The following is a 15,799-nucleotide window of genomic DNA, read 5'->3' as shown; positions in this document are numbered from 1 at the left end:
CATTCATTTGCCCACAGTTTAGGGATCCCCATTGTTCCTGTGGATATAGCCTTCCCTGTGCACGCCCTAGATAGTCGACTATTAGGGTCAGGGCTGATTAGGGAGGCCACCGCTACACTAGACATGGTTACGCAGGAGGGTCACAAGGAGAGAATCAGTCTCTTCCTTATTGATTCTCCTGTGTTTCCTGTGGTGCTGGGCCTACCCTGGTTGGCCTGTCATGACCCCACGATTTCGTGGCAACAGAGGGCTCTCAAGGGGTGGTCACGAGAGTGCTCAGGGAGGTGTGTAGGGGTTTCCGTCGGTGCTACTATGGTGGAAAGTCCAGACCAGGTCTCCACCGTGCGCATCCCCTTAAAATATGCCGATTTGGCTCTCACCTTCTGTAAGAAGAAGGCGACTCAATTACCACCCCATCGACGAGGGGATTGTGCGATAAATCTCCTGGTAGACGCAGCACTTCCCAGGAGTCACATGTATCCTCAGTCACAGGAGGAGACGGCGGCTATGGAAACATATGTCTCCGAATCCCTGGGGTAGGGATACATTCAGCCCTCCACTTCACCTGCCTCCTCGAGTTTCTTTTTTGTGAAGAAGAAGGATGGAGGTCTGCGCCCGTGTATTGACTATCGGGGCATCAATCAGATCACTGTGAGGTACAGCTAACCGCTGCCTCTCATCGCCAGTGCGATCGAGTCAATGCACGGGGCGCGCTTTTTCACAAAATTGGATCTCAGGAGCGCTTACAACCTGGTGCGTATCCTGGAGGGGGACGAGTGGAAGACGGCATTTAGTACCACCAGCATTTGTAGGTTCGATTACAGGCTCAAAATGGCTAGAAACAAAGAACTTCTGAAACTCGTCAGTCTATTCTTGTTCTGAGAAATGAAGGCTATTCCACGCAAGAAATTGCCAAGAAACTGAAGATCTCGTACAACGTTGTGTACTACTCCCTTCACAGAACAGTGCAAACTGGCTCTATCCAGAATAAAAAGAGGAGTGGGAGGCCCCGGTGCACAACTGAGCAAGAGTACAAGTACATTAGAGTGTCTAGTTTGAGAAACAGATGCCTCACAAGTCCTCAACTGGCAGCATCATTAAATAGTACCCGCAAAACACCAGTCTTAACGTCAACAGTGAAGAGGCGACACCGGAATGCTGGCCTTCTAGGCAGAGTTCCTCTGTCCAGTGTCTGTGTTCTTTTGCCCATCTTAATCTTTTATTTTTATTGTCCAGTCTGAGATATGGCTTTTTCTTTGCAACTCTGCCTAGAAGGCAAGCATCCCGGAGTCGCCTCTTCACTGTTGACGTTGAGACTCTGTACGCCTATCTAGATATTCCATTAAAAACCAGTCATTTATAACATTAACAATGTCTACACTGTATTTCTGATCAATTTGATGTTATTTTAATTGACCACAAGGAAATAACTAAGTGACCCCAAACTTTTGAACGGTAGTGTAGGTGCTTTATTTACGCGTCCTCATAACTGTATCTACTAAACCAAGATTTATATTTCACATTTTTGTCATAACAACTGTTGACCTGTTTATTTTGATCATAAAACAGAATCTTGTTTTCTCCATTGCTGAGTCTAGTGGTTGGGTAAGATCCAGTCATTAGGTATGAAGGTGGTTGAGTAGAGAGGGGAGAGAGGGGAGAGGATAGTGGTGTTGGTACCTCACTTGACTCCATAATACCCATCATAGGGAAGAGGATGACAGGCAGCAGACCGGTCACAGCCAGGGGCATGCACTCTGTACACCAGTACAGGGCCGTCAGGATGATCACATAGCCACAACTAGCCTCCTGTACACAGACAGACAGACAGACAGACAGACAGACAGACAGACAGACAGACAGACAGACAGACAGACAGACAGACAGACAGACAGACAGACAGACAGACAGACAGACAGACAGACAGACAGACAGACAGACAGACAGACAGACAGACAGACAGACAGACAGACAGACAGACAGACAGACAGACAGACAGACAGACAGACAGAGACTGTGAGAGGGCTGTTGAGGTAGGTAGCATACAACAACTGTTGTTGTAGGACAACACGTACAAACGCGTACCACACACAGTCATTCCTCTCTCAGGACCATTTTGTTCTCAGTGAACAATCAGCTGAGACAACAGCCAACAGCATCAAAGCACTGACAAGTAGTATAACTATTTTAGAACATAAAGATATCTTATTGTGTGCAATTCAATACATCTATTCAATAAGTTAGTTTCAGTTACAGTTGTTCTTACAATGCTTAGTAAATAATCATCATTCTTGAAGAATATACAGTGGGGCAAAAAAATATTTAGTCAGCCACCAATTGTGCAAGTTCTCCCACTTAAAAAGATGAGAGAGGCCTGTAATTTTCATCATAGGTACACTTCAACTGTGACAGACAAAATGAGAAAAGAAAATCCAGAAAATCACATTGTAGGATTTTTTATGAATGTATTTGGAAATTATGGTGGAAAATAAGTATTTGGTCACCTACAAACAAGCAAGATATCTGGCTCTCACAGACCTGTAACTTCTTCTTTAAGAGGCTCCTCTGTCCTCCACTCGTTACCTGTATTAATGGCACCTGTTTGAACTTGTTATCAGTATAAAAGACAACTGTCCACAACCTCAAACAGTCACACTCCAAACTCCACTATGGCCAAGACCAAAGAGCTGTCAAAGGACACCAGAAACAAAATTGTAGACCTGCAGCAGGCTGGGAAGACTGAATCTGCAATAGGTAAGCAGCTTGGTTTGAAGAAATCAACTGTGGGAGCAATTATTAGGAAATGGAAGACATACAAGACCACTGATAATCTCCCTCGATCTGGCGCTCCACGCAAGATCTCACCCCATGGGGTCAAAATGATCACAAGAACGGTGAGCAAAAATCCCAGAACCACACGGGGGGACCTAGTGAATGACCTGCAGAGAGCTGGGACCAAAGTAACAAAGCCTACCATCAGTAACACACTACGCCGCCAGGGACTCAAATCCTGCAGTGCCAGACGTGTCCCCCTGCTTAAGCCAGTACATGTCCAGGCCCGTCTGAAGTTTGCTAGAGAGCATTTGGATGATCCAGAAGAAGATTGGGAGAATGTCATATGGTCAGATGAAACCAAAATATAACTTTTTGGTAAAAACTCAACTCGTCGTGTTTGGAGGACAAAGAATGCTGAGTTGCATCCAAAGAACACCATACCTACTGTGAAGCATGGGGGTGGAAACATCATGCTTTGGGGCTGTTTTTCTGCAAAGGGACCAGGACGACTGATCCGTGTAAAGGAAAGAATGAATGGGGCCATGTATCGTGAGATTTTGAGTGAAAACCTACGTCCATCAGCAAGGACATTGAAGATGAAACGTGGCTGGGTCTTTCAGCATGACAATGATCCCAAACACACCGCCCGGGCAACAAAGGAGTGGCTTCGTAAGAAGCATTTCAAGGTCCTGGAGTGGCCTAGCCAGTCTCCAGATCTCAACCCCATAGAAAATCTTTGGAGGGAGTTGAAAGTCCGTGTTGCCCAGCAACAGCCCCAAAACATCATTGCTCTAGAGGAGATCTGCATGGAGGAATGGGCAAAAATACCAGCAACAGGGTGTGAAAACCTTGTGAAGACTTACAGAAAACGTTTGACCTCTTTCATTGCCAACAAAGGGTATATAACAAAGTATTGAGATAAACTTTTGTTATTGACCAAATACTTATTTTCCACCATAATTTGCAAATAAATTCATTAAAAATCCTACAATGTGATTTTCTGGATTTCTTTTTCTCATTTTGTCTGTCATAGTTGAAGTGTACCTATGATGAAAATTACAGGCCTCTCTCATCTTTTTAAGTGGGAGAACTTGCACAATTGGTGGCTGACTAAATACTTTTTTGCCCCACTGTAACTTATATTGCTTAATGAGCTTAGTTCAACTGTCATACTCTATCAGAACCCAAAATATGAGCTTGTTTAACTCCAATGTTTGTAAACAATGTAATGTAAACACACTCTGTATAGTCTCAAAACATGGTTAAAACTATCATTTTTATACCATGGATGGTGAGTCCTTGCATCCCTAGCTCCGTCTATGAATTTGAGAGTGGTTATATTTCTCCAGCCCCATCCCTCAGCTTTTACCAAAAGTTTTAATCAGTGATGGGTGAACCTATGTAGTTGTTTGAACTGCAGATTGCCCCTTTAATATATATTTTGATATATGAAGTTAATCAAATACATTCTTAAAGGGGAAAAACGGGCTTGGATTTTATAGAAACAAATATATTTTATGACACACGGTAAGCCATTGATGATAAAAGATGAAGAACTATAAACTGCCTGTAATGCAAGTCTTTCATGCATGATGATTTATTGTCCTGGAGGACAACCGTAACTCACAGGAAACTCAACCTGTTATGTGCATGGCTGCTGAACCTCCTATCTACACACACTAAATTACCAGTCTACAGTAGATTCCTGGATATTGTGAAATAATAAAAAATGTCACAAATACAATGGAAATGTCACTTTAGGAAATACATACAGACGTGTAACCAAAATATTCAGTGAAGCTTTAATAAACATATAGAGTTGTCTAGGAATTTCGGCATTCAATTTGTGTACAACCAGGACTTGAAATGCTTCAGAACGTTATCCTCAACTAAGAATAACTTCTGAACTTTCAAGAGGGTTAAAACAAACACATCAAAGCCTCAGTTATACACAAACAAACACACGCAAACACACACACACACTCTTACCGGTCCCCCAACTATTATGGGTAGAGGTAGAATCAACAGTGGGGTGAGGAATATGATCAGGTAATTCCGATACCTCCATAGCCCAGTCAGACACACCACCATGGCTGGTCCAGATATCCAGAGAGTAGCTCAAGTACACAGAGAAGAGAGATAGATATATTAGACAGAAAATCTAATTAGAGTGTGGGTGCAAAGGTTTTACGACATAATTGGGGACGCTACCACGCTGTTTAAAGACAGAACAGGAGATAAAGTTGCAGTATACATACAGTATATCACGTAGAGGCTGAATTAAATATTAACTTTTGAGTGAGGTGACTGGGCTGAGGAGGGAGTGTGTTGTACAACACAAGACAGTAGTGTGAGTGAGAGAGGGGGTGAGTGAGTGAGTGAGTGAGTGAGTGAGTGAGTGAGTGAGTGAGTGAGTGAGTGAGTGAGTGAGTGAGTGAGTGAGTGAGTGAGTGAGTGAGTGAGTGAGTGAGTGAGTGAGTGAGTGAGTGAGTGAGTGAGTGAGTGAGAGAGAGAGAGAGTGATTGAGTGAGAGTGTGAGTCAGTGAGTGAGTTAGTGAATGAAACAGTCACACCTTGTAGAGTTCATGCCCCGACTAACTGAGGGCAAAAGAGGGTGCAATTTAATATTAGGAAGGTGTTCCTAATGTTTTGTACGCTGTGCATCTCCCACCCCATCCTACCCCCAGCCCTTAAGGCACTGCTGGCTTTGCAAGTGTTACCTATTTCTCTGTTGATCCATTGGGCACCCTGTCACATGGTCATCACATTCACCTGAGGATGCCTCACCCATCCCACCTCTCCCTTGTTTGGGTTGTGCTGAAGTCTATTGAAGAGAAAAACAATGACAAGAGCTGGACAGAAGGCCTTGTCAGTTATATACCTGCATAAGGGCCTCTCCTACCGAAATCTGGGTGGTGTTCAGTAACTATAACCTGAAGAAAACGGGGCGGTACAATCTGAATGTTTCTAATACGAGACGCTCATATACCGTTTCCATTGCAAAACATTTTGCTACAGGATTCCCTAATGAACACGACCCATGAACTCCATCTTCTGTTGAAGCCAGTTTATTGTCCCATAACAACAGTTGTCTGTTGTACAGAAGAATAATAGTTGTTGGAACAACCCTACGCGACTATGTTTTCAGAGTGAAAACATATTAGACTAGGAAATGTAAGTTCCTAAGCATGTTTGGTGCTTTAACCACTGTCATTACCGTTACATCTGCTCCTGCCACGCCCTCTACTGCTCATTCTGTGTCTCCTTGACCTGCCGCCACTCCCCCAGTGCTCTCTCCCTCTCTCTCTCTGTGTGTGTGTGATTGTGTGGGCGGAGACAGGTGTGCTGGAGTCAGAGCAGAACCCCACCAGCTGCAAGCTGTTCCATAATCAAGACCTCTAACAAATACTCAGCCCTGCCACTTCCACTCGTCCAGATCGTAATCCCTGCTCAGTCAGTCTACGTTTCTAGCCATTTATTACTATTCAGATCCTGTTATCCAGTTGTACCTGTTTTCCTTGCCTGACGCTGTTTTCCTCTCCGCTACAGTTCTGCCCGCTCTGACTCTGGTCCCTGTCTCCAGTCCCACGTCTCGTTTTCCTGCTACTCTGTCCTGGATTCCCCACTCCACTACTCCCTTGGATTCCCCTCTGGACCTGCTTACCCTGTCTCAACCCCTCTCACTTCAGCCTCCGCATCTGGTTTCCAGCAACCCGCCCGAGCTTCCCTCGACCTGCACTCCATCTCCCCCCTGTGTTTCAATAAACACCTTGGTTACTTCATCCCAGTCTCCTCATCTGAGTCTGCTCTTGGGTTCCCCTGTTCCACTCCACGTAACAATTACATGGTGTCATCATCTCTGGGCAGAGTACACACACCACTGTTTAGAAACAAAGGAATATTCCTCCATGCCACCCGTAACTCAGATTCGCAGAATTGTGTGTGTGTGTGTGTGTGTCTGCCTGCGTGTGTGTACCACAATAAGTAAACCAAGGATAAGAGTTTTCATGTCAACTCTCCCATGTTAAGACAATATTACATACATTGTCCTTTACATAAACACTGTATTGCACAAGGCAGCCTTGAATTGGGTTGGAATTACTCTTCAGCACAAATTCCCGTTGAGTTATAAAGAAACGTTTTTATATGACCTGTTTAACAGTGTACTTCAATTGCTGCAGCTGGAAGTCAAAGGTCCCTTTCTCCCAACAAACCTTTTGTTCTCAGTAATAGTGGAATTTGAATTGCAATAATGGAAAGTACTTTTTCATTGAAATTATTGATTGCTTAATTTTGGGTTATTTAGGCAATTCTGATAGTAAACTCGTTTCAAATGATGTTCTGGAATTCTGTGCCTTTAATGTACAGATACTGTATCGTAGACATTACTTGGAAATGTTATAGAATGCATCTTTAATACAACAGGATATGTGAGGATATTTCTGAGAGGGATTGGTGAAACATGTGAGGGCACATGCAGGATGAAAATTCCCTTTTATGCAAATAAACCAATTTAAACTTTGGCGAAAAGAGAGCGGAATTGGACCTGTATCAAATACCTACACAAATACCTGTATCAACTTGTAGCACATTAAAGCTAAGGCAATACTGTGACAGCATCCAGAAGGCTATTGAAAATGATAAATCATCACCCAATAAAGTTTTTTTCTGTGTAATAATTAAAAAAGGTCAATTTGCGATTGGTACATCCATTTTTAGACTTTTAAATTGATAACATATACACTGAGTTTACAAAACATTAAGAAAACATTCCTAATATTGAGTAGCACCCCCTTTTGCCCTCAGAACAGCCTCAGTTAGTCAGGGCATGGACTCTACAAGATGTTGAAAGTGTTCCACAGGGATGCTGGCCCATGTTGACTCCAATGCTTCCCACAGTTGTGTCAAGTTGGCTGGAGGTCCTTTGGCTGGTGGACCATTCTTGATATGGGAAACAGTTGAGCATGAAAATCCAAGCAGCGTTGCACACTCAAACCGGTGCACCGGTCACATACTACCATACCACATTCAAAGGCGCTTAAATCTTTGTCTTGCCCATTCACCCTCTGAATGGTACACATACACAATCCGTGTCTCAATTGTCTCAAGGCTTAAAAATCCTTCTTTAACCTGTCTCCTCCCCTTCATCGACACTGATTGAAGTGGATTTAACAGGTTACATCAATAAGAGATCATAGCTTAAACCTGGATTCACCTGGCCAGTCTATGACATGGGAAGCACGGGTGTTCCTAATGTTTTGTACCCTCAGTGTATTTCCATTGATTCTTGAAAACGTATAAATGCCTCATGAGTACAACTGTCATACCCCACCAGAATCCAAAATATAAGCTTCTTTTACTCCATTGTTTGTAAGCAAACACTGTATGGCCTCAAAACGTGGTTAAAACTATTATTTTGGTGTAATGGATCATGGACAGTCCTTGCATCAATAGCTCTGTCTATGAATTTGAGAACGTGATTACATTTCTCCAGCCCCATCCCTCAGGTGTTTCCCAAAAGTTTTAAACAGTGTCGGGTGAACCTTTGTAGTTGTTTGAACTGCAGATTGCCCCTTTAATGTCTATTTTGATAAATTAAGTTCATAAAATCAATTGTGAGAGGGGAAAAAACAGACTTGGATTTTATAGCAACAAATATATTTTTAAGAAACTTTTTAAATAAATGTCAGTTTATCCAATGATCTAGGCCTGTTAAGCTATTATAAGGCTACATGTGTAATAACTATCTAATAACATAAAGAGTGCAGAATGTGTAATAATTCTTAGATTAAATGTCTAAATGTTTGACCATTATTTTGAAATTACTTGATGAAATTAAACAAATGCATGTGGTGACATTGTGACAATTTGTTGATGGGCAATTCCAAAGTAACAGAGTGACAAAGCCTCAGATTTTTCTATTTAAAATGTATGTCAAACCAAAACCAATGATTGCAAAGTTAAACAAACCATGCACAAGGACTCTGTCTACTTAAAAAAATTCCCACAGAACATTTTACAAAAACACATTTACTTGAAGAACCGTGCAAATGCAAAGTTTGGTAACAGAATGACAGCACCACAAATAAAACAATGAGACAGATATTTCACCGGATGTATAAATGTGAAGCATTTGGTTGGCTTTTCCACTCACTACCAAATATGATGTTGAGAGGAAGCCCAGTGGCAATCGGAAAATGGAGCAAGATGGATTTTGGCCGACATTCTGCACATGTTCTCATCGATTAAGCATCTGATCTCAATAAATGTTTCTGTTTCCAGAACTGGAATCTGTTATGAACAGAGTAGACAATGTTTGGTAGAGTTTACCCTTTGCCAAAGTGTCAATACATTGCCTTGTTTAGAAGGAGTGCAAGGGCGAATTGAGTTATTGCACACTGCACTTCACAAAGTAGGCGTTCTCTAACGGAAATATTCAAATACATGCTAGAATGCACCAATAGGCTCTCGAGAGCTCGTGCTTTGCTCTGACCACTTTCTTGCTTGTTCTGCCTGCTATGATTAATTTGCTTACATTGGAGACTACAGGCTGTGGTCTATCTTGGGTTACTTCTAAAAAATCTTTGACAGCACAAACCATAATTTTGTTATCAAACTTTGCATCTGCACTGTTCTTCAAGTAAATGTATTTTTGTAAATTTTTCTGTGGAAATTGTTAAAAGTAGTCCTTGTGCATAGAGGTGTGTGGTTTGTTTAACTTTGTAATCATTGGTTTTTGTTTGACATACATTTTAAAGTGACATCTGTGTGACTCTGATACCATGGAATTGTCCTGAAATCAGAAAGCAACAGAAGCTCGAGGTGCAGTTTAAAGCTTTGTCCAGATGGAGCGATCTCGAGACCATTACATGCTGACCAGACCGCATGCGTGTACGGTCTTGTCCACCCACACCAGACGCGTTCAGGACACGCAGGTTGAAATATCAAAACGAACTCTGAACCAACTATATAAATTTGAGGACAGGTCGAAAAACATTTAACATTTATGGCAATTTAGCTAGCAAGTTTGCTGTTGCTAGCTAATTTGTCCTGGGATATAAAGATTGGGTTGTTATTTTACCTGATAGGCACAAGGTCCTCTCCTCCTTCAGGCTTCTTCAGCTTCTTTGGACTTTATATGGTGGTTGGTAACCAGCTTTAAGCTGCATTACCAGTACCAACTGGACTAGAGTGTGGACATCAATTCATCATTCAAAACCAATTTGTTTTTAGGAGCATATACCCACGTGGGTGATTGAAAGACGAACTGAGGTCCACGCTCCAGTCCAGAATCAATTAGTTGCTAGTGCCGATTAACCAATGAATCTGCTTTATCATTGTGGGCACCCTTGACTGACTTATCGATGAATCAACTAACTCATCCTTACTCTCAGACGACTTCAACACCATCCAGGCATTTTGCATTGCCTTTGTGGCTGATATCAGCGACAGGGGCTCCCAGACCTTCAGGGTGGCAGTGCTGGAGGCCTATCTGGGACTGGCTGGCTGTAACGAACTTCGTCGGGAGAAGGAGAAGAGGACCAAGGTGCAGCGTGGTAAGTGTTCATATTACTTTTAATAAAATACGAAACACTTGACAAAACAACAAAACGACAAACGAACAGTTCTGTAAGGTGACGACACACAAAACAGAAAACAACTACCCACCAACACAGGTGGGAACAGGCTACCTAAGTATTGTTCTCAATTAGAGACAACGATAGCTGCCTCTGATTGGGAACCATACCAGGCCAAACACATAGAAATACAAAACAAGGACAACATAGAACACCAGACATAGAATGCCCACCCCAACTCACGCCCTGACCAACCAAAATAGAGACATAAAAAGGATCTCTAAGGTCAGGGTGTGACACTGGCATGCTGGCCAGTAACATAGGGGGGCAGTGGTGACAGGCACGAGCGTAGGTTATTCAACGTTAACTTCTTCTTAATAGAGGGCGCTGTTTTCACTTTGGGAAAAAATCGTGCCCAAATTAAACGGCCTCGTACTCTGTTCTAGATCATACGATATGCATATTATTATTACTATTGGATAGAAAACACTCTGAAGTTTCTAAAACTGTTTGAATTATATCTGTGAGTAAAACAGAACTCATTTGGCAGCAAACTTCCAAACAGGAAGTGAAAATTCTGAAAATGGCCTTGCCTATTCAATTGCCTTGTATTTATGGATCTGTATGCACTTCATACGCCTTCCACTAGATGTCAACAGGCAGTAGAATGTTGAATGGGGTGTCTAGCTTGATGTGAGACCGAATGAGAGCTTTTGGAGTGACAGGTCCGCCATATTGGCAGTATTTTGCTGCGCACCTGGGAGCACCATATCATTTTCTGCAATGCGTTAGGTAGACACGACGAAATGCTCCGTCTTGGACGTTATTGGATACATATGAGAAAAACATCATAAAGATGGATTTTCAGCTGAGTTTGACCAGTTTATTCGACTTTTATTATGACTTTTGGAATTTTTCGTTCCATGCGCCAAGCGTTCATGGACACGTGAGCACCATTATGCTAGCCAAAGTTGCTAATTCGACAGAAGAAATGGACATTCTAAAACAAAACAACGATTTATTGTGGAACTAGGACTCCTTGCACTGCATTCTGATGGAAGATCATCAAAGGTAAGAGAATATTTATGATGTTATTTCATATTTTTGTGGAATATGTTGGCTCCAACATGGCGGAGAATGGCTGAGCGCTGTCTCAGATTATTGCATTCTGTGCTTTGTACTAAAGTTATTTTTTTAAATCTAACACAGCGGTTGCATTAAGAACAAGTGTATCTTTCATTTGCGGTACAACATGTATTTTTCAGCAAAGTTTATGATGAGTTTTTTGGTTAGATTACGTCGCCGTGTAAAATTTCTCCGGACAATTTGGTGTTATTTGTGACGATGGCTGCGTTGTAAAACCCAGATTTGTAGCTATAAATATGCACATTTTCGAACAAAACATAAATGTATTGTATAACATGATGTCATAAGACTGTCATCTGATGAAGTTGTTCAAAGGTTAGTGATTAATTTTATCTCTATTTGTGGGTTTTGTGAAAGCTATGTTTGCGGTGAAAAAATGGCGTTGTGCGTTTGGCTATTGTGGTGAGCTAACATAAATATATATTGTGTTTTCGCTGTAAAACATTTTAAAAATCGGAAATGTTGGCTGGATTCACAAGATGTTTATTTTTCATTTGCTGTATTGGACTTGTGATTTCATGAAATTATATTATATGATATCCCTGTGGCGCTAGGCTAGGCTATGCTAGTCAGCTTTTCTGATGAGGATGGTCCCGGATCCGGGAGGGTGATTAAGTTAAGATGGCCCAAGGTAGCTAGCTATCTGTGGACTGAAAACGTATCATTGTCTTATTCTTCTTCAATTCATATTTTGATTACAGTATGTTTATACGTGTCTAAACTTGTGATACAGTAATGTAACTAGATAACACTTATACTTCTCATTGGGACTTTTCCTCCCAAGGTACATTGACACATTCTGGCTGGTGCTGGTCACTAACCTGGCTGCTGGCCTCTTTGCCCATCTGTGTGTACCCAAGTCCGTCACCCCTGACCCCAGTGTCAAACTCTTCACCACGCGCCACCACCGCGTCGTCTACCGCCTCGACTCTGTACTAGGCGACCCTACCGAGGCTGGCAGTTACACAAAATGGAGGAGGTACAAACTGTGGCTCTACACCTCCTGCTTCTTCCTGGTGGTGGTCCACTTTGGCAGCCGCAAGCTGTATGTTCTGTATGAGCTGAGCTCTCCGCTGTGCTGGGGCCCACGGCTGATCGGCTGGGGGTCTGCAGCCCAGAACCTGGCCTACCTCAGCAGCCTCCTGGGGTTAAGGACCATGCAGCGATGCCTAGAGGACTTCTGGGTGTCTCTGGTGGTACTGGCCTCAAACATGACTGGCCTGGTGGTCATCTCACTGGCCAACACTACTGAACTCATTCACAGGTGAGAGGCTATCCCAGAAGACAAAATCTGTTAAAATGTCATCATTACATCAGCTTAGAGTTCACTAGATTTCTTTATTGTTATGAACATGTGTTCTTGGCTCAGCTAGCAACAGTATAAGTCAGCAGTATTATCTGGTGGTGTGTCTGGAGAACAGTGCACAGGGGGAAACGCTCTAGTATCACACAGTAAAACACATGTCTCCCAGAGTAATAGATCAATAAGCCTGCCCTGGAGGAATTCTGTTTTCTCTCTCCTCCTGCCTTGTTTCCTCCACAGAAAACACACAGCTGGGTAAAGGTCGCAAAACTCTTCGCTTATTCACTGCCCTCTAGTGATGGTGATAGATTAATACATGGAAAATACCCAAGTAAACTTCCATAGTGTACCTTTAACCTGAAGTAAATGTGTATCCACTCCCCTTTTCTAACAGGCTATGGGCTGTGCTTCCTCCACATGGCAGCCACTCCAGTCCTCAGGGCCAAGCTGTCCAAGCTGGTGGGGCCTGAAGAACACGGTGAGAGAGAGCTTTCAAAAGAGGGCCCTTAGCTGGAATATGTTCTCAATATGTTATGGCCGCTCATGTATACAGTTTCATAGTGCTCTATGACGACATCTATAAGGTGCTATAACTGTTCATAATGTAGCATAACATTTCATGAGAATATGCTTTAAGTATTACAGACATCCTCTATGTCCTTTGTGTTTCAGGTGAGTTGTTTTCTTCGGTGGCCTGTGTGAAGGGGCTGTGATCCCTGGTGGCCAGCCTCTTTAACTCTCTCTACGCAGCCACCCTGCACATCACGAATCAAATCAAATCAATTTTTATTTGTCACATACTTCAAATACAACAGTGAAATGCTTACTTACAAGCCCTTAACCAACAACACAGTTTTAAGGAAATACCTAAACAATTAAAATTAAGAAAAAAGTAAGAGATAAGAAAAACAAAAACAAATTCCCCTTCCTGTTCGGAGCCCTCCTCCTCCTCATCCCCACAGGAATCATTGGGTAAGTCCTCCCTTTCCTGAATTTCCTATTTCAGTTTTCCTCATTTAAAACACTGCAGCCATAAACACCTTGTGATTCATGCATGTTGTTGTGTGTTTAGGATAGTGGAGTGTCGGGATCAGAGGACAGACAGAAGAGAGGACTCTGCAACATCCTGACACAGACAGACAGACAGACAGACAGACAGACAGACAGACAGACAGACAGACAGACAGACAGACAGACAGACAGACAGACAGACAGACAGACAGACAGAGACAGACAGACGATAAACTTCATCACATCACAGCTTGAGCCTCTGGAAGAACACAGCTTCTACTGCCCTACATACACCTTTTCAACAGTATGTATGAGAGGTAGCTAACTGTCATTAGACCACACAGAGGTTGGATTCCGTGGCTTCAACACCAAAAGACCAAAACCAAAAAGCTGGAACCACCAGCCAACCCCCCATGACAGACATCACTGTGAGACAAGAAGAAAAAGAAGTCTGGGTTCCCTGTTGTATTTTAAACCGAACATCTAATGTGAGCTGACATACAATTGTGGTCAAATATAGTTTTTTACAATCACTTTGGCACTAATTTCAGAATCTTGATGTCATTTTTCAAAACTCTAACACTTTTTCCACTTGCTTGGATACAATACACATAAAGCTAAAATCTTTTGTTCATTGAACTAAAATCACCTGTTCAAAATGACACAACTTAACATCAAAGTATTACCATTTCAAAATGCAATTCACACATTACATCTGAGATGACTGTCTATTCATTTCATTACAATGAACTAACTATCAAGTGATACAACTGCTCAAAATGATAAGTAATTGTTGTATTACTCTTAATGCATAGTTTTATGGAAACTGACGAACAATATTCCACGTTTAGATCATGAAAGTTTCAGGATAACGAGATCCATTGACACCCATTACCGTGGAACATGAACCAATTGGACTACATTATCTATGGATGTAATATTTCATGATCATTCTTTAACAGACACTGTTTCTATGGTCCCATGTACCACTTTTCCAGACCATGTTTTCAGATTTGACATTACTGTACACTCACCGGCCACTTTATTAGGTACACATATCTAGTACTGGGTAGGACCCCCTTTTACCTACACAACAGCCTGAATTATTCACGGGGCTGTACGTTAAGAGATGCCCTTCTGCACACCATTTGTGGCCTTTCTGTTAGCTTGAATGAGTCTGGACATTCTCCTCTGACCTCTCATTAACAAGGTGTTTTTGCCCACAGAACTGCCGTTCACTGAATGTGTTTTGTTTATCACACCATTCTCTGTAAACTCTAGAGACTGTAGTGCGTAAAAATCCCAAGAGGGCAGCTGTTTCTGAGATGCTGGAACCCCCATGTGTGGCACCAACAATCATACCAGGGTCAAAGTTGCTTAGATTACGCATCTTGCCCGTTCTAATGTTTGGTCGAACAACAACTAAAGCTCTCTACTCTATATATTGAGTTGCAGGCAGCCACATGATTCGTTGTTTGAAGGAGCAGGCTATTTGCGTTAACACGCAGGTGTACCTAATAAAGTGGCCGGTGAGTGTATGTTTGCAAGCCCTTGTAATTGCTTTTTCAATACTGCCAACTCGTTACTGATGATTGATTTCACATTGTGGTACGAGTATATAGTGAAATGAGTGGTATCCACCTACAACACCATAGCGATAACATGGAGCCAGCAGGTGATCCAGGTCACAATAGAAGTCAAGCAGTGGGAGGAGGAAGACATGGTGGTCAAAGGAATGGCAGGGGACAAGCACCCCTTCTGAGTGGTGGTCGTGGGCCTGGTTTGAGAGGTGTGGGGGAACGTGATAGAGGACAAGGCCACGGACCAAGATAGCGGCAGCAACAGCAAAGAGTGTCCAAGCAATAGTTGTAGACCATGTTGTAAATCATGGCATGACAATGACTGAGGCAGCTACTATGTTCAACCAAACCTCAGAAGATCAACCGCGGCCTCAATCATCAGAACTTTCCTCAATGAGAACCGCTAA

General features: G+C 42.5%; 1 protein-coding gene and 1 pseudogene across 1 annotated transcript in view; one reads left to right on the top strand and one right to left on the bottom strand.

The window, feature by feature from the left end:
• Positions 1 to 4,866, bottom strand: part of LOC139548459 (solute carrier family 13 member 2-like) — a 30,920-nt gene extending 26,054 nt beyond the window's left edge. Inside the window, exons 1-2 of the mRNA XM_071358165.1 lie at positions 4,765 to 4,866; positions 1,681 to 1,809 (exon numbers count right to left, since the gene is read on the bottom strand). Coding sequence (XP_071214266.1) covers positions 1,681 to 1,809; positions 4,765 to 4,866 — 231 coding nt within the window. The remainder of the gene's footprint in view (positions 1 to 1,680; positions 1,810 to 4,764) is intronic.
• A 5,293-nt stretch (positions 4,867 to 10,159) lies between these two features.
• Positions 10,160 to 13,931, top strand: LOC139548458 (proton-coupled folate transporter-like; annotated as a pseudogene).
• Positions 13,932 to 15,799: the final 1,868 nt, after the last annotated feature.

The sequence above is a fragment of the Salvelinus alpinus genome, chromosome 21 (assembly GCF_045679555.1).
Source record: "Salvelinus alpinus chromosome 21, SLU_Salpinus.1, whole genome shotgun sequence".
NCBI lineage: Eukaryota > Metazoa > Chordata > Actinopteri > Salmoniformes > Salmonidae > Salvelinus > Salvelinus alpinus.
The sequence above is the reverse complement of the archived record's forward strand: the minus strand, read 5'-3'. Positions and strand labels throughout refer to the sequence as shown.